Source organism: Corapipo altera, unplaced genomic scaffold, assembly GCF_003945725.1.
Source record: "Corapipo altera isolate COAL_440 unplaced genomic scaffold, ASM394572v1 102, whole genome shotgun sequence".
Classification (NCBI taxonomy): Eukaryota; Metazoa; Chordata; class Aves; order Passeriformes; family Pipridae; genus Corapipo; species Corapipo altera.
In genome coordinates, this window is record NW_020884995.1 from 229993 (window position 1) to 257088 (window position 27096).

The 27096-nt window shown below is 39.0% G+C and overlaps 1 protein-coding gene across 6 annotated transcripts in view; it reads right to left on the bottom strand.

Annotated features, from left to right (window-relative positions):
- Positions 1-27096, bottom strand: part of ROBO1 (roundabout guidance receptor 1) — a 706475-nt gene that overhangs the window by 89155 nt on the left and 590224 nt on the right. For all 6 annotated transcript variants that reach the window (XM_027666541.1, XM_027666542.1, XM_027666539.1 and 3 more), the window contains one exon: positions 23706-23863. In XM_027666541.1, the coding sequence (XP_027522342.1) occupies positions 23706-23863 (158 nt within the window). The remainder of the gene's footprint in view (positions 1-23705; positions 23864-27096) is intronic.

Here is a 27096-nt window from a genome sequence, read left to right on the forward strand (position 1 = left end):
TGAATTCTAATAAGAGAAAAAGACTGTGATCACAGATGATCTTCAGTTGCCTGTAACATGTATGGATCATCATCTGCACATTGAGAGAACGTATGATAGTATGGTGACTTACAAAGACTTATTGAAAGCTATTATCTATGACCTGCCTGACCACATTTTGCTCCTCATGAGTAAATTGCTCATTCAAGCAAGTCCACTTCATTTATCTCTTTAAACAATAGTAGGAGATGTTCATACAGGAATCTCGAGGCACCCACAGAGTTAACTAGGTCCAGAATTGTAAATTATGGCCACCCAGCAGCAAAAAATCATATACAAATAATGAATCAACTCAGTCAGCCAATAAATCAAATCCATAAAAACTTACCCAAGGGTTCTACAACGTACCACCAAGTGTTCAGTATAGCTGTACACACATTTATTCTTATTCTAAGACCATATTTTATATACCTATGTGTGTTGTGTATATGAGTGTAAATTTCTCTATGTATAAATCCATATCCATCTGTCTGTGTTAAGAAATATTTTTATATATGTGGGTGATTCATTTACTTTTCACAGAAATGTGCTATGAAATATGAGACAGAATGAAGCAATGAGAGAAATGCTTGGGAAGTCCAAATATAAAGGTGACAGACTTTTTTTCCTAAGCTTTCCTTTAGCTCCTAGTTTAGTTCTATTTAAGAAATGAAATCTGCTCTATTGCAAAATAATTCTAAAGCAAACTTTAATCCAAAGGAAAATGAAATTTAGACTACAGAATGAAATACTGGCCTCTGTTTGTATAGCCATGGTTTCTGCATATGTGATACCACAAATTTCATCTATTTCAGTCTTTTACAATGCAGTATACATGACAACACATTTTATTTAAATGGAGAGTGATGGGTATGTGATATCAACCTATCAGACACAGTCTTTGCTCTAAAAGCATACCAGCTAATTATAAATGACAATAAAATAATTAAAGAACAAGGCGAGTACAGGCAACTGTAATTAATAGTGTCACCAAGTAAAATGTAGGTTTTAATTCTTAAGAAACAAGGAGTTTTCTCATCTTCCTTTCTGTGGTCTAGCATCCCAAAATATCCATAAAATGACTTGCAGCATGGAGTGTAAAGCACGGAATGTCAGCAATAGAAGACAACTTTGCAGTTTCAACAAAGTTGAACAAAAAAAAGTATAAATGTCTATCGATCCTAAATTTTTATTTAAGAATTTGTATTTTGTTCCAAGCTTTGTGAATCCCATGCAGTCTTCCCTATCTGTTATAGCACGCTTAAATATCAGACGCTAGACATCAAAACATGTTTGGAACAGGTCTTCACCAATGATTAAAGTTTGTTCTTGTTTAACTTCAAAGTTCAGACAGAGGAGTCTGTCCTGCTTTCCGTTCCATTCTCTGGGACCCCAGGAAGGTACATGCTGCCTCCTCCAGATCAAACACACAAAAAATTCTATTTGAAAGTAGTCTGAAACATTCTTTCAAGTGGTCTTCCTGTGCTGTAAATCTGTCATGACAAAGTGCAAGTCAATTGTTCCCCTCTACCTTCAGGCCTATCAGTATTGCAAGACTGTTTTGTTGGTCTGTATGGTAGAGTCTAAAGGACAGTACAGAATGCATAGTAAGATTGCTTTATGTAAAAAGAAAGAGCTTTTAAGGTAGATAAAATGACAATAGACTCAAGCTGCTGCTTCTGGCACCCCTGCCAATCCAGATAGGATACATCAGAGTCAGAATCAGATTCAAGTCCGCTCCTAAGACTCCCTTTCTCACTTTTATGGCCTCATTATTAACGGTTGTAACCACAAGATGATGGATATCTACAAAGGCTTAAGGTTTATCTGTGTCCTGAATTGCTTGGTGACTTCAGAGGCAGCTGAGAGTTATTCAGCCCTTGCCATTATCACAAGGCATCAAATATCAGAATTACCATATGTGTTTGATACTTCACCCAACAAGATCATGGAAACAGCCAAGATATACGCAAAATGTCATAAATCAAACTCAGAAAAGAAAAATCCATACTCCAGCACATACAATTTTCAAAAGTTTTAAAATTGTAATGATAAACTTACTTTCTACAAACATTCGGTTTTTGTTAATCACAAAGGAAGATTTAATTAAAAATAATCCGTATTGGCTCACTTAGTCAGAACTAATTTCTGAACAGACAGTTATGTTTATATGACAATATATGAACCAGGAAAATATTTCCCGGGAATGCTTTCACAGCTACAATACAAAACATTTACTATGTAATACTTCCTTTCTTATTACAAACCAAAATTAAAATCCCATAACTAAAGCATGTGACAACTATCTTCATAGCCTTAAATCTGCTCTACAAAGATCTAAAAAAAAAACCAAAAAAAGGAAGGACACACAACACCTCAGAAACTGTTTTTCACAGTGTTATTTACTGAGTACAAAAAACGCACTAAACTCAACTCATGGGCAACACATAAGTCACATTCCATGGGTTACTAAAAAGTATATGGAACTAGCAATCTTTGTGCAACACCCAAAGAAGGCCCAACATAGGAATGACATGTCTGTAATGACAACTACAGCATTTCTGTAACACTGTAAATTTAACCTCATGTATGAGTCTGCCCTGGATGCACTGGTGCATAGGTAGCTTTCACTGCAATCAGTGATTGAAATCAGAAATAAAAGTGAACTTGAACTGAACTCAGCGTCTGGTATGTCTTCATTTCTCTCCCCTTTAGCAAGTCAGATGATTTGAGGTATCAGTTACATAGGAATTTTCTTTTAAGCATCACCACTACTGTGTTATTTACACACCTCCAAGGACAAAATCTCAGATCAGCCAGGGTTAATTTGCCACACAAAATCTCTCAGTTTTTAATTACGTTACCTAAAGAATCACAAACGTCACATGGAAAAATAATACTAACAAACCACACATTTTAAAACACATTAAAAAATCCTACCTGGTAACCATAAAAGAAACTACATAACCCAAATCTCCAGAGGAATTTAGGAGCCCATTTCCCACTGAGAATGCCCACACTGCAAAAGACAAGCCAAGGTCACTCTGAAGGGTTGTGTTAAAAAGTCACCATGGATAAAGCCAAGGGTGGTTTCGTATCAGCTCTCCAGGGAGCCCAAGGGCCCAGTTACATGACCAGACCCAACTCTGCAGTAACTCTGCACAGTGTAGAGCACTCCTAAACCCTGCAGACAGCACCAGGGGTGGAGGGAGGCGTACAACTACCATGCCATTTCAGGGGGGTACGGACTCTTATGGTGATTTTGAGGGGATTTCAGTTCCTAACAGTCATTGTAGGCATTAACCAATGTTGTCTTACTCTTCTAAGGCTGGGGTTAATGTTATCAGAACAATGACATGGATTTAAGACAACTGTATATCATGGGGTGCATTTCATCAAGAGGAAATTTCCTACTTTTCACTAAGGAGAGAGGAGTTGTGCAGAGCCCAAGTCTTCAACAGCAGAGTCCTAACTTTCAACTTCAAAGCTTAGAAGCATGGATAGATAAAACTTCACCAAAACTTGTAATCTGAAGAAAGATATTTTTCAGAGTGCAGATCTCTCACAGCGACCGCTCTAAAATATGAGGTTTTTCAAGTTCATTATATAGGGTCTTCTACAGGGAACTGTTCTGACAGGACTCGAGTTACCAAGAGATTTGAAGGAGAAGTTCATAGGTTCTTCTTCTACCATGAGCTCCCACAAGAAAATGAAAGGCTTTCAACAGCAAACCCAAGGTTCTCCTAGAGTTAAAAGTACAACTGTGAAACAACAACAAAATAGTCACAGTTTGAGAACAGAGAACAGAAATAGAAATTAATTATTCAAAACTTTTCTCTTGGCATGATCTGTGCAGCAGGTCATTATTTTCAGCTGTGGCTTCAGTTATTCAGTGACCTTCTGAGATGCAGCAGTTTTGGCTTACACTCCCACTTGTCTCGAGGAGAAGACACATCCCCTCTGAGACTGGCTGCCCACTGCTGGCTCCTTGCTGAAGGGGATGCAAATCACAGGCTCCCGGATCCTTCCCGTGACTGCTGCACTTCCTGCACTAAATTGCCTGTGAAAGCTTTCCTCCCTGGAGCTGGCACAGCAGCTTCCCAAGGGAGGAATGAGTTTCCGTGTTCCTCTGGGGGTAAACCTGAGCTCCTTATGGCAGAGAACACAAACAGAAAACCAAACTAAGCAAATAAAATTACTCACACGTGACAAAAACGCAGTGCATTCTTTCATACATTTCCAAGTTTGTGTTTTGACAGTTTTAAATTCTGAGACATATTTGACTTCTCGTTCAAAACATTTTCTTTCAAAACTTTATAATCAAATTTACTTCCAAAGGACCGTTGGCCCTGTCAAGTAAACACTATGAATAAACAAATATTCTGCAAAGCTAACCTTGAAAAAATATAAAATGTTTTCTAACATAACTAAAACCCTACTGATTCTCTGACTTTTGACCAAGATGACATGCCATGGAAATGAGACCACGCTGCAAAAGGAGCATATAAATCTGTGTTAAGTTTCTATTGCATTTATCTCTGACTGAGCCTAGGCTTAGTAAAACTCTTAACTTTTATAGAAGGACTATACTGGTCAGACAAAGTTGTGAAAACATTAAACCTTTCACAGCATTTGTGTAACACTGTCAAAAAAAAGAAAACATGCACCACAATGATCATATTTCATGAACAGTTAAACACAAAAGTCATATATTAATCTGCCACATTTCACCCTTCCATCAACAATCACTGCAGCTCTCGTGACTGCAGCACATGCAAATCATAAATCACAGATTGCCTTGTATTTCCTCTGGTCTTCACACAAGCCTTGTGTTACAGGACTGAGGCAAAAGCCTGCAGTCACAGGCAATCACAAGCAAATCTGAGTGTAACCTTCATTTTCGTTGAAGGAACACTGAAAAATTGACTGGGCTAGACATTACAGCAACAGAAAGGCTCCTGCTTGGAAGATGCTAGAATTTAAACTTACAAAGAATAAGGAGAATGTGTGCACAGAGAGGTAAAGATCAAACCCCCCAATTGCCTTGGCTCACACAGTAGCCCAGCATCATTACTTTTGTGCTCAACTTTGGATCCTCCAGAGAGACTCAACAGGCAATGAATGACCTGCAGATCTCAGGTCCGTTCACAAATGTTCAGCCCTCTGATGCCACGGGGGATTACACAATACAAGCTGATCTTTAGCAGCAGACAGTGAAGCCAGGAGCTCCTTGGAGTTTCTTTTCCTCATAAAATAAGCCAGCACAGGTTGCAGTCAAGCAGAACAAAGCACACACTGTTCCTGTTCTCTATACATACTGGGATCGCTGCTCCCTGATGCTCACATGTTTCCCACTGACATCCTTTAACCATGATACCCTCACACAGTTGTTGTTTGTGGGCTACTGCAAGGCTGGACAGTGGGAAACATGGCTCCAGTGGCAGCAGGAACAGGCTGCCTACCAGTTGGGCTCTTCCCACTGGGCCCTTGCCTTTGGAGCAGCGACCCACCCATTGCTCAGTGTGTAACTGGAGGTGTTTGCCCTGTAAAAGCCAGAAGGAATGAAGAGACTGAAGCCTGGAAAGCGGTGCCTCTGGCCTTGCCTTGTCTGCTCACGGCTGGGGGCTGCCCGAGCCATTCAGGGAGGCTCTGGAGCCCTGCTGGGATAATTGCTTCCTTTGCAGTAGTTTCTTACCATTCTTCTCAGATGCCACAGTGGCGTTTAAGCTCCTGGCACAATTTTTGTTGTTTCTAAAAGTGTATGGTAAAGTGCACCAATGGAAAAGGTGGAGAGAGAAATGTGGTTGGAAGGCAGGAAAAACTGTTCTGGACAACTGGGAATACTGGCTGCTTGACTTTCCCCGTTTGTATTTACAAAGCAAAGCAAACAACAGCCTAGCTGGCCAGGTTCTGTGGAAATCAGTGTCTCCTGTTTTCTGATGTTTGTTATTGGTGGAACAGGCTTGCAAAAGTGGCAGAGAAATTGAAATTACTCCACACTTTTTCTGTTCCATCTTGTGTCCGTGTGCATGCCATTTTTTTAAATTAGTTCTATTCTAACATAAATAAGAAGCTCTGATATCTCTGTGTGAGCAGCATAAAAAACACATAATGAATAAGAAGCAATCTTTACAAAAAAACCTTCAAGTGTTACCTGATCAGATTTCCGTTTGCTTGGTATGAATTAGCTTTTTTATGACAGTGACAGGAAGTTAAAACCTGCACATGCATTCCCACAGTAAACTTTCTTCCCTAAGAACACAGAAGGAGCCTAAACTATGCTTCCAAAACAGATACAAATCCAAATATTGAGTCTGAAGCAAACACTTAACTTTTAAAGACATTACTGTTTCTTTGCCAGCTACTTAGCATGACAAACAGAAAAAAAGGTTATACTTTTGCATTTAAAAGGCTGATCTATGTAACATTCTGGCCAAATTTTTCAAAAGCAGATGGCAAAATTTAGGAGTCCTTTGCTGTTGGAGAAGGCATGTGGTAGTCAACACTTCTGCCTATCAGATGGACATAATGAGACGTCCAGGTAGCTGAATTTGCAATTCCAACTTCCAAACCTGGTCTCGAATGCTGACCGAAGGTGCTGCCTGTAGCCCATGGCCTGTCAGGATACACCAAGTGCCATCCTGACCCACCTCAGGGACCATTTACAAACGGGACATGTAAGAGCTTCCACCTGCTGAAGCCTCACCAAGGTCTGAACTCACCACTCCTGAGACACTCTGTCCCAAATATGTACAAATATTTATAGGAAAAATATTTTAGACTCTGTGTTGTAAGGAAAAGGATGCAAAAACACAGTAAAGATTGCCAGGGAAAACTGGACAGGCATGGAAGTCAGCATTTAAAGGACCATGTTGATAGCATTTATGCAAACCAAAGACATTATCAATAAGCTTCCTGAATCTTGCCTCCTTTTCCAACACAAACATTAACAGGATCAACCACTACTGCAATATGTAAACAAATTACAGTAGGTCACATCATTACCCTGACATCTGCACCAAGGTAAAACTTGACAGAAAATGTTGTTACCAATAAAGATCACCCTTGATCATCTTAGAGGACATAGATCCACTGTTTTCACTTATTTATGTCCAGAAAAGCTAAATAATTGATACTTGCTACGCTTGAAAATTCATTTTTAGTGGAAGACACTCAATGCGGTTTTCAAACTCTGAAAATAAAAGGGAAAAGTTCTAAAACTCCTTCAGTATGATAAATTAAAAAAGAAATATTCAGCTAACCTAAGACTTCATGAGGTGTTCACTGTACTTTGCACTGTACTATTAGGGACTATAGTCCCTTATAGTGTTTCATACAGAGTTTTTCTAAGACAGCCATATTGTTGACTTTTGAAAAAAAAAAGTCAATGAAAATGAAAGTGAATCATGACCAGAAAAGTAATAATTTCAGTGAATATTTGATAAAGAGGAGGGAAAAATAATGTTCTGATGATTCTCTCTGCCTTTCAAATAGTTCCAAATTTGACCAAAGTGCCATAAAATCTTAACTAGTTGCGTCCTTTGATGAGATTCACTTTCAGTGGATTGCAATGAAATACTACATGTTTTTCCAGATTTTCCAGATTTGGCAAGAAATTTCTGGTAGAATATAACATGAATATTTCTACTATATTTCAGAAAAATGCTTTAATATTCTTAAATATCTGAATATGAAGAAGTTCTGGAAGATCCTATTAGATTCAAAATTTTGTTCAAGACCTGTAAGAACTGAAGCATATATGCTGTATTATTGATATGACTACTAATGGTTTCAAACATGCCTGCAAAGAACAAGCTGACATGCAAGCCTTTTGATGCATTGAATATTAAAATATCATCTTTGCTGTATTTAAAGTTGCCTTTAATAATGTGTTAGATTTTGATCTAGGCTCATTCTGCTCACACAGCAAATTGATTCCATAGCAGAATTGCCTGGAAATTTACCACAAAGGTATTAGTTTATGATCTTAATGTTAACTTTTCAACATACTTGTAGCCCAAACAGCAACTCTGTTCCTGAGACATAAGAGGAGGCAAAAACCAAAGCAGGAAGAGGGATTTAATGAGACACACACTTCCTTGAGGAGCAAAAGACCAGAAGCTCATTAAGTGGGGATTTGGAAGAAAGAAGGTATACATATGGAATGCCATTGAAAAGAAATTTCATATGCTAAATGAGTCAGATAGGCACATAGATATTAGAGAGGCTTGAAGTGTTTCTTTTTCTGTACAATCGTGTGGTTAAAAATAAACAATATTTTTCCTTTCCAGGAACTTCTTTTGTGGCACTGTCAACTACTCTTCAAACAGTTACACAGGGAAAAACCACTGGATCACACCTAACTGGAGTTAGCCTAATTGTTATGCTATTAAAAGTTTCCAGACAAGCCTAAGAGAAGGAAAATGACATAAATCTAATTGAAAGGAGTGATTTAAGACTTGTTACCTAAAAGATAAATCTAACTGAAAGGAGTGATTTAAGGCTTGCTACCAAAAAGACTATTCAAAGTGTTTATAGAGACGACAAAAAAGGATACAACCCTGTCCCAGTATCATCTCAGCTCTCTCAGCTGAACGTGGACACAATAAATTTGCATATCATTTGAATCCTGCAGATAGGTACCTAGGTGTAATGTGTGCGGGTTTATTTTAAAGACTGCATTTTGTAACAGGTAAGAAGGAGTGAATACAAAAGTAAAAATTAGTAGACTGTGGGCTGCTTGGGATTAAAAGTAACCTCCATCAGCAGAAACAAAAATTCCACTGGCATTCTCCACTGTACCAGAATAAAGAGCTCATCTTTACCTTATAAGACTTTTCAACATTAGTGGTGTCAATTCAACAACGTGGAAGTCCTTTGAAACAATACAGGAGCTAGAAGTAATGGATTTTGATGTCTGTTGGATTCATTATTTCATGAACACAAAACTGATGGCCATTAACAGCACCCAGAAGCAGGTCTGGCCAACCAAATGGCCTACATGTTTTACCAGAGGAAAAAAATAAAGAACTCTACTAAGAGTACATTTAGAATCATAGAATTGTTAAGACCACCGAGTCCAACCTTTAATATTGTAATAAATATGTGGAAAATCTGTGTCAATGGGTTTCTCTTATAGAAGAATTCCCTTGGCTACATATCAGTGCCACAGACAAGAAAAGTATTTGCAAATACCATTTTTCAGGTTAGCAAACCAAACTCCATTTTAATTATAACCAGTTAATTACCCAACATGGCACCTTGGTAAGAAAATTCCAAATTAGCAAAGGGCCCTTAACCTCTCAGTAGCTAGAACTTATCCCACAAAACCAATACTTAATGTTGTCCTTTTGTCTCTCATCATGATTTTTTTTGCACCATGTAGCAACGTAGTACTGCAAGCAACAGTTCAGGCATGAATCTGCCAATTTTCAAATTTTAATAGAAAATACTTCCTCATCTTTTGTCTATAGCCAATAGTTGCTGTTTTAGCTATTTAGGAAAAACAGAGATAAATCTGTAAGTTTTAAAATTTCACACCTATTTTAACGCAAAATTAGGAAGGAATACAACTGATTCTCAAAAATCAATAAATATTTTCCTATGAAAAAGCAACGAGAGACAGACTTCTGTTTTAGTTGTGTGAAACAGTGTAGGTTGATAAAGGCTCCAAAAGCACAGATATTCCAGACATCACAAGCTGTAATGATGTGTTAACCTTGGTGACAGTCAGAAAAAAAGGGTCAAAGGTTCAGCTGGCATCCCTGGGGGTGATCCTTCAAGGTGAATTTGAGACCCATTGACAGAGCAGCACAGTAAAACTGACACTGCAGTCTAAGAAATGTATATGTTACAAAGACGAAGAACTGCCTTTTTCTTGAACTGTTTATTCATAGCAGTGGAAGAAATGGCCTTTCTTAAGATGGCTAAGGTAGGGAGAACATGCTTCACTACAGTTGAAATCCTAAAAGTGAACATTTTCAAATATCACCTTCTCTTTTTGAATTGGAAATAACTAGCAAAGCAGGCTGACAGGTTGATTTACTCTGGCTGCTCCAGCTGCTCTTGATTTTGCAAATTTAAAAAGTTATCTGCCCATGTCCTACTTAAAATGTTCAGATTGCTAAAGTTAAGGTTTCTCCTCCTACTGAAAAACCTGTTACAACCACCTACATTTATTAACCTCAAGAATAACAGATACAACAGACGACGTCTCACACCACCAAAGCGTTCAATTTTAGATGACAAAAGCAGAGTAACAGCTGTCACCTCTGGTTGCATAATTTCTAATATTTGAGAATGACAATGCAAAAGATACTGGCAAGACAGATAACATATGAATTTTCTTAGCAGAAAGTCACCTTAATGACAAATAAGCCAACAAAAAGAAGTGAAGCACTAACAACACTAGCAAAAAACACATCAAAAAGAGGTTTCTCTTTTGCTATAAATTACACTATATACTTTCTTGGAGAGGGTGAAACATCAGTCTCAGGAAAGACAGTGATAATACTCCCACTGATTTCAGTAATGCCAGAACTTCACACTGAGAGTTCAGGATGTGTGCAAAGTGTACTTTGGTGAAACACATTAACCATAGTCATCGTGAATGAAAATTTCCCAGGATTATAGTCATGCAAAGTACCTACTATATAAACATTCCTAGTTTATTAAAAACCTTTGAGATCCTTGAATACAAGGGACAATAATCTTAAAACCACTTTAAGGCTTCAGCATATAACTTGAATGATGAATAGAGGTTTTCAGTAAAATCACAGAAAATCTCTGAGTATTTGCAGCTGGGCTAGATCCTGCAGGTATTATACCATCAAAAGTACCTAGACTGGAATGTGGTCTGAATATGAAAGTAGAGATATGACTCTACTGTTTTGTCTATCAAAAAAAAGAGCCTTTTTATGATTTAGGATGTAATAACACTTTGCACTTTGGCTAAGTGGCATAACACAGCTTTGTTGCAATAGTGTCAGGCTGCTTTACATGTATGAATTCAGTCCCATAACTCGTGAAATGCTGAATAAGAAGAACTGAACAACTTCAAGGCTTGCCCAAAATGGCAGAGGAAGATTGCAGCAGCCCAGCAATCTGCTTTGCTTAGCTTGCAGACTTTCTACCTCAAGGCAATCTTTCCTTTACTGCACAATAATTTTCTCTGTAGGAAAATGTTCTTGCAGCACACTGCTAGAAGTCATGTTGCAATGACTGTATAGCCTTATGGTAAAAACAGATCTTTAATTCTATGCAGTGTACAGGTCTGCCAGAGAGCAGAACTGCTCATTTCTGGAATACCTACTAGGCACTAAGAAATTGCTTCAATCAGGTACCTGCAGCTCCTGTGGTAACACTTTACCCTGAACAAGCAATTTTTTTCCTATTTGATTTGCATCAGGTCTTACTCCAAGACAAACACTCAAACTGGGCACCAGAGTTCAAAGAAGTCCTAAGATTTCATATATTCAGATCTTGAGAGCAAGATCTGCAGTTTGAAATGTGCGGCATGGAGGAGAGAAGCCCAAGCCATCATGCCAACATCTTTCAACAACTTGACATTCTGAATGGCATAGACACTTTGAAAAACAATGATGCAAAACCCCCATAAACTTAAAGATCCATCATCACTTTGTTCAAGGAACCAAACTTCACATTTTGTGAGGGAAGGCAAAGTTACTTAAGCATACGCATCTTCACGGCTAGTTTCAAAATTCAATTAATTCCATGTGGCACTAGAAATATTCCAAGACATACACAGCATTATTTTAACAGCATTATTTTCCCTGCAAAATTAGAGGGTTTTATTCACTCTTAAAGTGATTCACTTTTCCCCCTCTATCTCTGTGTAATTTACTCTTCCCCATGCAGCCAGAACCAGGAGACCTCACAAGGGCAAGCAGACAACTGACAACAGCAGCAGAGGCAAAATCAAAGCTGCTGAGTTAGAAAACATAATACGAGTATAAATAGATCCAAGTATAACTAACCACCCACACTTCCATGTTAAATAAAAGAACAATCTTTATGTGACCACTTGCCAAATAGATTCTTGTTAGACAACGATTTTTCAGGAGGAAAAAAAAATCAATTAATTGCTCAGTGTAGCATGAGTATTAGCAAGAATTATTTTACAGCTAGATAAAGAAAGAAAGTAGCTTTTTTTTTTTCTTTCCTTTTTAAAGAGGACAACCATAAGAAGGTAGACTTAGTCCTGCATAATATTACACAGGAGTCTGGAATAACACCCTGCAATGTGTGTGCTAGTCCCACACTACTGCACGTGGTGAATATCTAAACTTGGCAGCAAGTAATTGTGAGTATATTATTACCTGGAGAGAGAGAAGTACTCTGTTGGGTTGAGGAAACCCAAGAACTGAAAAATTATTATTTTTGAAGTGCTGTGATTTGGACTAGACTTTTCATATATCCAGAAGCATCACAGGAAACTCAGTAAGGCAAAACTATCCAAACAAAGTGAAATAAGCAAAAGTGAAGTTGACAGAACTTCCAAAAAGTAGACCAAAAAATCAAAGCAAACCAAACAAGAAGCTCTAATCACTTACATCTGTTCAAGGCTCCAAAAACGGGCACTGTTCTTCTCTACTATTTTTATTCTACATTTTTCTTTTGATTATGAGAGCATAATATGTGCAAACTCAGCACACAGATTGTTGAGGTTTTATTAAACATGCTTTTAGAGTTAGTGTCATTTTTACTTTACAAAAGTAATTCCTAAAATAAGCATGATACACAATAAAGTCTCAGTTAGCAGTTATCCGATATTTAGATTTTAAGTGACAACATGTGGCTGTTGTGGTGTGCAAGCGACTAGGAATATCAAAAATGCCAAGTACAATCAAATTTATAAGGTCCACTAGAGACTTCCAAGAACAAAAATGTATATCCCCCCCCCCAGCCCCTCTCCCATCCCCCCAGATGGAGAGTGTTTCAGTGTTTGGAAAACTGAACACAGTGGGTTGCTCCGCTTCACTGTACAGACCTGCCACAAATAATACTTTGATTTCTGTAGGATAGCTGTGTATTAAAAGGCCTTTCATGCTTTACTAATGGAAATATCTCTCTGTATGACTATAAAGTAAACATAAATACAGTAAAAATAAAGTTAACTGCTCGCAGGTCCAGGAGCCTGCATGAAAGAACCTTGGAACGCAGAGGATTCGTGCTGCTTTTTTGCACATTTGACCTGTAGGGATCCTAAGTCCCATGACTGAACTCTAAACCTGTTTTCTGCCTGTACACAGGTTGCACACTTCCCTGTGTGAGTCCTAATGTCTGGTGTGACAGATTCATAAAAGTCTCTGAAAGCCTGATGTTTCCAATATTGCTTTGCTTGTCATTGTTTTTGGTCATGCAGAGGAATCAGAGAAGGGATACAGCACAGCAGTCCCTAAGGGAGTGGGGAGAACAGTGTTTCCAGAAATGGATTTTTAACTTAGAGGAGGATGTCCACACTCTATATGTAAAATTTCCCTGCAGCTGATGAAGGGAGGGGAAGAGAAGAATTAACTTTCTAAACCCAATCTCCATCTTTATTGTCTGTAATATAAGCAAAGGCTCCTTTCCTGACTGCTTAAAAAAACTAACCAAACAAAAATGTTTCTTTTTCATTAGGAGAATAAAATGAATGAAGAAATAAATTCCCTCCCACATCCTTTTTTCATCTCTCTTGCCCATCCAAAAAAACCCCAACAAGGAGACTGTCAGCCAAACAAAACAAAGAATTTACTTTCTCAGCATAATAAATCACCTTTGCTCCTAACCATCCAAATCATAAAAGTCCTACACGCTCTGGATAGCTCAAGTAACCTAGTCTGAGATACCAACCACCTGGCTTTTTATTATGTTTTAAGGAAAAGCTTCCCAGATACCATTTCTATAATTTCAGATGGTCCCAGAGGTTCAAAACTCTCAATAAGCTGCTTTAACAAGAAAATCCTGATAGTCTAATGTCTAGGCCTGTGGATGTCTCAAAACTCAGATATCTAACACATACTCTATTTGCTGCAGGCATTTATTTTCTTTTACTATCTAGGTCATCAGTTCATGACTAGGGACAAAAGAAATCCATGGTGAATTTTGACTCAATGAGGAGTTTTCAAATTCCAGTAAGTCCACAGAGTATCTGCAAAAGAACTCCATTCTTCTTCACTTTACTTTTATAACTGAAAGTAGAAATCGGTGTAAGATAAAGCTGACTGTAGAAAAATACATACTTATTTCACATTAAAGTACTTTTCACTACTGTTGGGTGAAACAATAGTGAGAAACCATAGTTATGCATGTCTAATGCCAAACTTTTTAAGTGGTGAGAAGACAAAAACAGCTGAAGCAAAGTGCATCACTGATGCAAAAGAACATTTTTGAAAGTTGTGAGAGAAACTAGAAGGAACAGATACTGTTGTCTGTAGGGTCAAATATGATCAGCAATAACCTGGTTTAAAAAGCCAGCAGTCTAATGACCATAGGGAGCCTTTTAATCTAATTCAATCTAATGCTGAATTATGAAGAGTTTTAATTCCAGCACTTTCAGTTACTGTGAACAAAGTCAATAAACCTCACACAGTAGATTGCACTACTACCAGGCATGTTCTTGGGAACACAGGAGGTCAGCTTGGTCCTAAATGCAAAATCTAGTCTCTGTGATAGCCAGCATAAGCCCACAGACCCTGATCTTCTCCTAGTCCATAGATGTTTGACATTGGGCCACCCTTTTAAACTGTGTCATGATGCTCCTTCCCTTTCCTCTAATTCAATAGACCAACGTTATCCTTGGAGATGATTGCTGAGAAGACGTACCACAAGTATGAACCAATGCACATTTTACCCTACCCAGCAACCTTGCACAGAAGGTTCAAGGTTAATGACGAGCCATTTAAACCAACTAGAACAATGTTGGGCATTGAGTATGACCCAATACTTCAGATTAACAGGCTTTTTCCTTGCCATGTTCTTGCAGCAAACATCACACTGATGGAGAAAGCATCTTGCCCAACAAGCACTCGGGCAGCTGAGCTACGGAGAACGGTTCTCCACTTTGGCCACAACAACCCCTGGCAGCGCTACAGGCTGGGGGTAGAGTGGCTGGAGAGCAGCCAGGCAGAGAGGGACCTGGGAGTTTGGGTTGACAGGAAGCTGAACATGAGCCAGCAGTGTGCCCAGGTGGTCAAGAAGGCCAGTGGCATCCTGGCCTGTATCAGGACCAGTGTGGCCAACAGGTCCAGGGAAACGATTCTTCCCCTGTGCTCAGCACTGGTGAGGTCACACCTCGAATACTCTGTCCAGTTCTGGGCCCCTCAGTTCAGGAAGGATATTCAGGTGCTGGAGCAGGTCTAGAGAAGAGCAACAAGGTTGGTGAAGGGACTCAAGCACAAGTCCTATGAGGAGAGGCTGAAGGAGCTGGGATTGTTCAGCCTGGAGAAGAGGAGGCTCAGAGGAGACCTCATCACTCTCTACAACTCCCTGAAAGGAGGTTGTAGCCAGGTAGGGGTTGGTCTCTTCTCTCAGGCAACTATCAGTAAGACAAGAGGGCATGGTCTTCAGCTGTGCCAGGGGAGGTTTAGGTTGGATATCAGCCGTTGGAATGGGCTGCCCAGGAAAGTCGTGGATTCTGTGTCTCTGGAGGTTTTTAAGATGAGACTGGACGTGGCACTTAGTGCCATGGTCTGGTAACCACGGAGGTGTTGGATCAAGGCTTGGACTTGATGATCTCAGAGGTCCTTTCCAACCCAGCTGATTCTAAGGGAATGCCCACACGGGCATTTTCAGGCCATTTGGTTTGGCACGTGGAGCCTCCAAGCCAAGGCAAGGCTCATTTTGCCCTCGCCCTCAGTGCAGCAGAAGCTGTGTGGCCACATTAGCCCCGTGCCGTGCTGGAGCGACCGAGCCTGTCTCTCAGCAGGGCTTATTAGCTCAGGCTCGGCGCCACATTAACCGCTGCCATATGGCTTCTGGTCGGCTCAAAGAGCGAGCTGAACGAGCTCACATCTGCCTGACAAAGTCTGCAGAGCTGTGCTCTTTAGAATGGCAAACCCGAAATAAAAGCTGCGAGGGGAGAATCTTGTAATAGGTTAAGATTTTCAACCCACATTTACTTCGGTGCCTGCTCGTAGAAATGCAAGCTCTCGCTATTAAACGGCTGTGGTCAGGGTTGGAAGCTGCTCGTGGATGTGCTGGAGATGAGAAGTTTTGTTTCAAAGAGCTAAGCCTGAAAAATGAAGTGACTATGGTAAGGCTCCAAGCAGGACAGAAGAAGCGAAAAGAGGAAAATGAATACAAAAATAAAAGTCTGTCTGATATTTTCTCCTCTTTATGTTAGCCCAGACTATTAGATTTTTTACAGCCTTCCAAGATGAGCATGGTCCTCTGTAGGAGAAGGTAATGTTTTTCATGGCTCAGCCAAAAACCCCACAAACAATGTACAAAATGGTGCAACAAATGCTAATGAAAGATTAATGTATCAATGAAAAGAGCGTGGATAAGCCTATGATAATTAAAAAAAATGACATGGGAAGGAGCAGTGTAGCAGAAGATACCCTGAGAAATCTTTGTCTTAACAGAGTGCTTGTGCAGATGGAAACTTGACTGGTTTAGACATGGCAGGGCGAGAGGCAGGCATGCAGTCCGAACTGAGGAGAGAGATGGGAAAGGTGTCCTGATGATAAGGTAGAGGACAGTACAAGTACATGCCAAGATCAGGACAGAAAACAAGGGAGAAATGATCCAGAAGACACAAAGATTTGTGGAATCCGGAGAACAGAGAGATTTCAGCAGGAGCAACAGGGACCCTGAAACAGACCTTTAAGTGTGAACACAGAAAAACAATGTCACATTTTGGAAAAACTAAGGGGGAGAAACAGCAAGATTTAGAGCCATTCTCACTATCCTCTGGGACAGCTGTGTGGTTCCAAATTATTTTTCACAATCTTTAGCATTTTTTCCCCCTTGGGGTGCCAAGTTAACTCACAGCAGCTCCAGCTGTGTCACCAGGGGAAACAATATTAATAACAGAAGAAATATAAAACATTAACAAAAACTACTCTTGATCCTCAAGGAAGCTAGCATTGTAGGGATCAGGAGATGAAGGAAAAAGAGAGGTGAAGTGGGAAGCCAACCCTCCCAGGGAGTGAGAAAAAGAGACAGAATAAAGAAAAAGGACTCAGAAGAAAGGAAATTGCTGGGGGGGCAGCAAATACATATTGAAAATCAGAAATAAAAATACACTTCTCCTTCTAACCCTCCAGGGGCATATAGGAAATTGCTGCTTGCCCTTTAATCTGCCCCCAAAAAGAAAAACAATTAAAATGAAATAAAACCCTGAACTGTAAGTCCTTGCTCCCCACCTTCCCCTCACCCCCATTGCTTTGTGTGCTGTGCACTCAGGCCATGATCCTTCATGCAGCTCTCCATAGGACAGACAATGAATGTTACCATTAGAATTACATCTTCAGGAATATGCATTCTGTTGCTGTGTATCTAAAATACATAACTTTGGGAAATTAAGAATTTTAGAGATTAACGACTGTTAAATAAATGAAAAAGAGAGTAGGCCAGAAAAGAGAAATGAAGAAGAAAGAAATATGGATAAACATCTTGAATTAATTTGGAGTGGCACCATAACAGTATGGTTTCTGTCAGGAGCATTGCTGCTGTAATGGGTTAAGACTGTCATTCCACACAGCACACACCAACAAATTCAATCAGTTTTTGTTTTCTTTCTCTTGATTCACCTCCCCATTGCAATTTTTCCCACTGCAATTTAACTGTGGAAAGAAAGACCCCTATCCTAAACAGGCAATCAGTTTCTGCTTTTTCCACTGTTCCCTCCAATAGAAACAACCCTTTCTCTTCCTTTCTAACTCATAGTCACAGCAGTATCTTCCATTTCTTTTTTCTTTCTTCTCATGGTCGAGGTCACATGGGGATCACCTATGTAGTTTTAAACTTGCCAACTCACAATGAGGCTATGACTGGTCTCCACCAAGAAGAATAAATGTAGTTCTCTTTGACAATTCATTAACAAAAAATTTGGGGCAAATAAATAAAACATCTTCCTCGGGATGGTACCATTCAGGAGGTTTTCCTGTCACAGGAAAAGATCAGAGGCGCTTTTTTTTCACATTTTGGAAAAAACATTTTCATCATTCACACATGTAAAAACAGCATTGTGTAAGATGTAATAAATGCTTTGCACTTGTGATACTATTTAAGGGCTGGGAAACAAAATGGGAATTGAGAATTTAAGTTACAACCTATCTAAAATAAGAGTGTAAGTCATTCAAAACTGTTGATGTCACATGACAGCCACACAAAAAAGGAATGAAAACCTGTATGCATTATTCATCCTGTAACTTTGATCTTTAAAGCTAAGAAACTTGAACAAGGAAAGATAAATGGCTTCTCAAGCTTTTTCTTTTAAAAATCAAATGAGGATGATTCAGGATAAATGAGAGATAAGAGTTAATACGAAAGAGGGGGAAATTGCAATCACAGTGCTGCACTGGAGTTTCAATGAAAAGGCGTTGCTTTTTGTATTCAGTTACAAAGGATTTTTTCTTTAGGTACCAGCATCCTTTTTCATGTATATGTAAAAGATTTTACCTATTAAAATTTCATGTTCATGTCTAGCTTTTTTCTTCTACTACCTACACTATGACTTGATGTGAACAATTAGGCAGCTTTCTGAAGCACGGGCTACTAGTGGTCGTGGGGCAGGAACAGATGCAGCTGTGAAACTCTGACCTCCAAACCTGGCTCAAACATCAGTTTGCTCTGGAGCTTACGCAGGATGTGTATACATTCTCCCCTGGGAAAGTATTGATAATTACAGGCACTCTGACTGCATCCTGATTTTATTGAGGCTTAATCAATTATGCAGGCATTGCAGCTAAAATACGAGACAAATTGAGAGACAGATCCAAAAGCACATGGAGGTTGCCCTGTCTAGATGGGAGATCTGCAAAATCCTCTTTGAACGCTCCGCGCTCCTGAGAGTCTGTAATTACTGCCAGTTTTTGCCTAAAGATATGCTCAAAGGCCCCACCATCTTGGTTAGATTACTGATGTCAGCATCTTATACACAGGCAATTGCATTTGGGATTCACAAAGAAGACAGAGCAGTAAGGCAGCTCCTTGAGGGAGGCTCTGAGCAAGCCTAGCACAGACAGACCCTGCCACGGCTGTCACAAATCATGGCACACCAGCCATTAGCATCCACAGCAGAGCCAGATGAGGAATGTCTTTACATCCCAGCATCCTGCAGGAGAGTTTGCTTATCCAAGCCTCCAAATTGGTACCTCCACACAAGCAGATACCACTAATCAGATGACAGAGCCAGACAGGTTGGATGGACGCAAGCACACGTGGTGAGATGGAGGAAACGGTTGGGGAATGAGGTCAAAGTTTAATGGCAGTGGTGTGTGGGAGGAAGGCAGTGGGAACAGCATTTGAAAAGTAGTGGGAGGTTTCTGGAGTACAACAGGAAGATGGGTGAGAAGTGAACGAAGGCATGCTGGATTCACAGGCTTACAGGCAACCAATATTCACTGTGATTACTGTGAGTGCCTGAGCAAGTCATTGCTAATGGTACTCAGCCGCTGCCGCTCCTGCCGACTGTATCCAGACATGATACATTTGGACAGACCAAACCTAGTGATTCCAGCAGTCAGCAGAAACTACACTGATTGCACTTCCTCCTCAGCCCGAGGGAATGCAAACTCACAGCTTTTGGCATCAAGGTGATATGTGGCTACATCCTAATGACACTGTGCTGCCATGCAAAAAAGATGGCTAGACTGATGGGGCTGGGAGCAGAGCTGTTCCTGGTGAGGATACCTAGAAGCCTGGAGTCCTGGCCTAGATCCTCACTCCGAGTAGTGAGTGGGCCTATGAACTTCACAGATGCCAAATGTGTAAACACCACAAGGGGCTGGAAACAGAACCAGGAATTTCCCCACCGCGGTGAGCTCCCTTGTCTCTCACACACAGACATAACCTTGCATCTCCTTTCTCCACCATGTCTCAGCTCCAAGAGGAGCATCACACAGCCTCTCCTAGTGCAGACAGATCACTTCAGAAATTGAAAAAATACATTTGAGCTTTACCTTGCCCACAGTGAGAAATTAGAGCTATTCACTGGACTGCAATAAGGAACTCTTTTTCAGCTGTATATATTACAGGAGGGATTCTTGACTCCACAGTAATCCCAGGAGAAAAATTAACTAGATGAGCACAAAATCACACTAGTTCTGCTCTGTCCTCATGATAACTGTTTTTCAGTTCAATAAATTAAGTGAAAGGTAAGCATTTGCTTCACAGGCAAGAACATCATTCCCGCTTCATTTGTAATATATGGAGAGGGATTAGCCACATCAAGCATATGCTTTCATATTGTGGTGTTAAGAACACACATGAGAAAAATCATGTTTAGCTCCAATGCACTGAGAAAACTGTTTACAGACAACACATTCAAGAGCTGAAGAAAAACCTTTTTGATGATAATTCTTCATCAGATGCAGTGAGCAGACGTGTGCACTGAAGAGCCTACACTGAGTCTCATTTGTGCTAACACTGAGCACTACTGGGAGAGCTGTGCTTAAATAAAAGGCCTGTTTCTACAATCCCCATCTCAGATAGCTGTGCCCATACCCTAACTCTCACTTCTTATTTGTTCCATTCACTAGTTTATAACCTGAAAGACATGCACATTTATTTCTCCTCAAAGCACATTTATTTGCCCTACAAATGGACCAAAACCATGCAAAGACTACTTTGATTTTTATTATCTCACCTATATAAACATATTGATTTCCTTAACCCTACCCAGGAGAAAATAATATTTTCTTTTTATTGCATTCCTGAGGAAGTCGTGCCTTAACTTGTATCTTATTTATCTGCTATTTATCCACATATTTTGCTTTAAACTCTCTGCCAGGAACCAAGCTTCCACCTCTGTTTCTCTAGCCCCCTTAATACTCAGTCTGTCAAGTCCAGTTCTGCTGACTCACAGGTCAAGTGTTATTGCAGATAAGAAAAAAGCTTCCATATATTAAAAATAAGATGTGTACGCTTCATAGACATATCTTTTTGAAGAAAGTATATATATGAATCAAAAAAATGTCAAGCATCATTCCTTATTCAAAAAAATACAATCTTAATGTTTATTTTAAATCTCTTGTTAGAAAGGAAAGCATTAATATGAAATGCTTCAAACAGCCTTTGACAGAGAACTCTTAAAATTGCAGTGAGCCAAAGATCAACAGGCCTTTAAGAATTAAAACAACTGGAGATGCTTTAGAAGTGGAGTCATCCAAGTTTTTTCATTGATTAAAGGCCTACTGGTATTACACTTGTATTGAACACCAACACATATAGTTTCACATTTCCTGATCTGGTAATTTCATGGCTTAAAATTGTAAATTGTATTGTAGAAATTTACTGCCACTCAGTCAATTAAAATTTTAACATCAAATGAATGTAGGTGTTTGTTTTAAATACAGAGAAAATGTTTTAAATACGAAAATGAGAAAAATGAGAAAATGAGAAAAAAATAACAAAAGGTTGATTTAACGAAAAAATTAAATCTGTCAGTTAAACCCCAGCAATTCATCCTTATTTCAGCTTTTGTACCCTTTTAATCTTTTATCTTTTCTATTGCTAAACTGAAATAGAAATGCCTTAAAGGAGATAAGCAAACAGAAATGGAATAATTCCAAGTCAGGTTTCAAAATTAATACTTTTTTTCCCCATCTGCCCTTTAGCAAGTCGTCCAATCCAGCTCCCAATCTCCTGTACCCTCCCAGCCACTAGCAAGCTAATATAGAAGGTTACTGCAAAGCTTGAAAAAGGTACATCTGAATGCATATTTATCCACTTGGCAAGATCCTGCTCCAGCTGTAAGAGGATGCAAATCTGCATTACAATATAGCTTCAGTTTCTCACCTGTGTAAGAAAGCACCTATGGTATTAATAGTGCTGCTTAAGACAATATGAAATAAATGGATGCACTTGAGCTGAGCTATGGCAGCACTGCTAATTTACACCTCTGAAAACACTCACTTGGGTACATGAAACAAGTGTATATCTACACCTGCATCAAAACTCTTTTCCATTTCTTTTTTTTATAGGAGGAGAAACTAGTAACACAGCATAACTCTACCAGATGTCAGGGTAAAAGAATAATGTGTAGGTGAGTACTTGATATGATCATCAGAAAAGAAAAGCAAACTGAGGGGTTTTATTTCATCCTAAGAACAGTTTTTAAGAGTACAGGTGGCACTGCCAGTCAGTGATAGTTACTTTTGTTGTGGGTATGTCTTTGTTCCAGCAGCTGGAAGAGCAGTTTTCATGTATAACAAAAGAAATGTACTTAATAGGAAACACCTGAAAATCCTTCAAGAGAATAAATGATAGCAATAGAAAATGCAAGTTTAGAAAGCACTTCCTGGGGGAAAAAAAAAGAAGAAGGTAGTACTGGAATCTTCTCTTTATCTCAGGTCAATTGACTTGTCACGGTGGGAAGGAGATTTGAAAAGGAAATTGCGAGTTCTTAGCAAGTATGATTGGAAGAATTGAGTTAATAGCCAGCAATCAGTATAGGTTTGGTAGGGTACTTAAAAATTTAAATGTATGCATATGCCACAACTGCAGAACCCCTGAGCTTTGTCTTGTTTGCAAAAAACAAATGGAATAACAGGAAATTTAAATCTCAAACAAAAATGGTAATTTTTTACTCAGGTCGCTGGGGTTTAAGTGTACTTCCATTACACATTTCCCTCCTTTCAGTATATAATTGAGACATATAAATGGTATGTGCCTCTGATCTTGTTATACACTTGTAAATCTTCCAGTACCAACAGGATCCTACATGTGTGTGCTTTCAGAGGATACATTTCCTCACCATATGGGAAGATGTTTTGTATCACCACGTTGGCAGCATACAAATGGTTTTTGAACTCCCTTTTTTGCTGCCATTTCTGCAAGACATTTAGGTTCATTAGCTTTTTGTTTCACATGTCAAACACTAAAAAATGGATAGTTTTCTGACTTGAGATGCTGCTTTATCTTGAATAATCGTGCACTGCATTCAGCAAGTACAGATACAAATGAGGGTGACAACAGTACTAATTAGAAAGCAGCTTAATTGGAGATGGCAGGATAAGCCATCATCTCTGTAAAGAAATGTGTCTATATCCTCAACCCCTTTTCAGCCTTTCTCATACAACACCCAACTTTTCTGCATGTATTATTTTCAAAGGAATTGCAAAAGAAGGTCTCACTGAGACTACTACTTATTTCTCTTTCCAACCAAAGGCGGCAGATATTATAGGTTGCAGAAATTTGTAGGTGGATAAAAGGTAAGAAAATTATAGGACAGTGATGGACATAATGAATTTCATTTCCACAAGCTTCTAATCCCTCTGAGGAAGAGAAGAACATAGGTTTTGCATGGGCCTCTTTAACAAACAAATGCATACCCTGCAATGAAGTAGTATGAGATGAGAGGATACATTCAAAGCTAAATGCAAACTAGTCCTTGCCTGTGAGGCACGGAAAGAACACATCCTCTAAAGTACAGCACAGTGGGATGCCCACATGCTCAAGAGCCTAGTAATTTTAGATCGGTTGATTTTTGTGTTGTTTGCAGAACTTTTTATACTTACTGTAATTCTCTCATCTTTGTCATCTAGAGGGGTCCCATCTTTCTTCCACGATATAGTCGGTTCTGGGTGACCTCTTGGGGGCTGACATTCCATCACTGCAGGTTCACCCACAGCTACCATTACATCCGATGGATTTTGTCTGAAGTCATCCCGTAGAACTGAAAGAATAAAGAAAACGAAGCAAAAAATTACCCAACAATATAACAACAGTACAGAAAAGTGTTTTGTTTTGGCCTTCAATGCTGCCTGTTGTCAGTGCACTTTATATGAATGAACATATCAGTTAATGAACATCATTTGGCATCTACAGATGGTCTCTGGTACTTGTACACAATTACACAGAAAACCCATGTGCAACTCTTATTTAACTTCCAGCATACAAGCCAAGTGACAAGAAAGCTAGAGCTTTGTAGTGATAGAAAAAGGGGGAATAGCTTTGAACTGAAAGAGGGTAGGTTCAGATTCAGTATTGGGAAGAAATTCATTACTGGGAAGGTGGTGAGGTGCTGGAACAAGTTGCCCAGAGAGGCTGTGGATGCCCCATCTGTGGCAGTGTTCAAAGCCAGGTTGGATGGGGCTCTAAACAACCTGGACGAGTGGAAGGTGTCCCTGCCCATAGTAGTGGGGTTGGAACTAGACGATCTTTAAGGTCCCTTCGAACCCAAACCATTCTATGATTCCTCTCACAGTTAAGATGGCACAATTTCTTCTGCTCAGGTGACTTGGGGATAAGCATTGCAGAGATTGCTTTGTGTCCCTTTTTTTTCTGAGATACAGAATAATGGCATTCCTAAGTCTTGCCAAGTAAGTGGCATTAGGTTTAATATAAAAATAACTTAGATGATAACAAATCTAACATCCTAGTTCTCTCTGTTGCTGTTACTCCATACACACTGAAAAAGGATAACTTAATCGGAAAGCACATTACAATCAAAGGACTCTTAGGATTTTTAGAAAGCTGTTTGTCATTCTTGCTACCTGCAATGGTCTTGTGTCAACAGCAAATAGTGCCAAGAATCTGCAGTAAAAAATGCATCCCCCAAGCCATGGATCAGATATATGGACATTCACCACTGAATAGAGGTTTGGTTGTTAACGCTGCTTCAAAGTGAGGTGTGATTTACTGTCAGCTGTTAAGGAATGTGGTTGTGCTTAGGGATTGGCAGGTACAGCACTACCACCAAAACATTCTTCTCTGTAAGGTCTTTCATGCTGTTAAGACCTTTGAAAATGGTCAGAAGGCAAATGGAGTATCTACTTTGGGCCAGAGGTATATATTTTCCTCACACCGGATTCCTGCAGTGCTATCTAATCCAAAATGAAGGAGGGGAGAAAAAAATTATTTGTAGTTATTTGTTTTGGAGGATTACTGGCAAATAGCCCTGTCAATAATCAGGACTGTCTTTGATTTTTTCTTCTCAAGTACACATTCTTTACATTCTATCCCCTACCATTTAGTAGCTACAGTCACAGGCCTGTGTCTCCAGCTTGGTTCACTGGAATATAATACACAACAGGGAAAGTTCCACATTGATATAGAAATGTAGACAGGAATCAAAAGTAATAAATAAAAAATATCTTGCCACTATTATAGGAAAAAAAATACAATTTCTGGAAGTAATGAAGAACATCTCTGTACCAACAAGACTTAAATATAGTAGAGATCTCACTAGACATCATCAGAATTTACTAATCCCTTTCCATACTAAAGCATTGACATTTAAAATATTTCAGTTCAATGACTGAAATCTCTGGATGCCCTGGAATCAGGAGATACTAATGCACTGAAAAAGGATAATCAAGGGTGAAATGTCTGTACCACTTTAATAATACAAACTAATAAAACAGAATGATAGGACTTAATGAAATTATAGGATATTTTCAGTTGAAAGGGACTTCTGGAGGTCATCTAGTCTGCAATGAGATGCTATTGGATGAACATGTTCTACTGGACAGACAAGGTCTCTTAAACAGATCTAGGGTACACAGTTCATTAAAAACAAAACCAGCCCAAGAAACAACACAACAAATAAAACATCCACCTACTGCTTTCCATATAAAAGCCTCAGAAAGCATGCTCCATCTAAGGACAAAGAATTTGTCTCTCTTAAAAGCAAAACTCATGGATATTTTCCTAATATGAACTTGGGGAAAACTCAAAATATTTTCAGCTATAACATCAATTTATGTTACATCTAGAGGAAAGAATACATTTTCAAAGAGGAGAATGATGTCACTTTTAGTTATTCAGAAAGGTAAGCCAAAAGACCAATCCTTTAGCTCCCCTTCTTCTTTCAAGAAGACTTTATTAACTTTAACCCACATTCTCTTATAGCTTCCTTACTATATTCCTCTATATACTGATGCCTCAAAATTGGATGCTTCAAGTTATTTTTAGTTATGGAAGCATTAAAATACTACTCACATACACTGAAAACTTTATATATCCTTCTTCCATTTATACTGAATATGGCATTAATAACCAGATGTAATTTCTGGTGTTCCCAAGCAACCCTCAAGCCACCCAGGCACAGTAAATCACACAGCATAAGTGGCTAAGTTGACACTGCTTCTACTGAAGTCAAAGATTTTTTTCTATTTACTTTAATACTTTAGAGACTTGATCTGGCTTCGAACCACTGGTCATAATATTACTACTTTTTTTTTTCTTCCACTTCTCCAAACTAAAGAGTATTAAAGAAGAAGGAACAGAAGTTGCCCAAAGTTATGAAAAAAAAGCCCATATATCCAGTTGCCTTTGCCAACAGCACAGGAAAGTGCAGAAGAGTTTATTTGCTACACCACAGTTCTATTGTAACACAATAAAAGGGGTGTTTTGACCATGAGTAAGAAGCCTCTTATTACTGCTGAAGTTTGTATCACTTGGATAAATCTAGGAGACATACAAAAAAAGCACCCTTAAGTTTTAAAAAAATGAAATCAAGTGATCTTAATAAACCATAATGCTTTTCAAGTCTGAGAGACACCATAAATCTAAGAGGAAAGCACCTCAGATGACTTTAGCACCTCTGAAGCAACAAAGTCCAGTGCTTGCATAATAAAAACAAATTACTTCTGTAATTTCTTCACTCCTTAGTCTTATAATAGCTTTACAAGCACCATACCTTGTCTGCAAACCAAGACCTTTCACAAATTAACCAGTTCTTAATAGAATGCCTTATGAGGACATCAAAGGTCCAGGCCACAGATACATCAAAACAAGTATTTTTTTTCTCATTTACTATGAATTATTTTGGCTCTAACATTATATAATGAAATGCTAACAAAATGTAATCCATTAGAGATTACTCCACAGATAGTCATCATGTAATTATTTTTGCAGCTGTAAAGCAGATACATGCTCTGTGGTTTTTTTTGTTTTTTTTTTTTT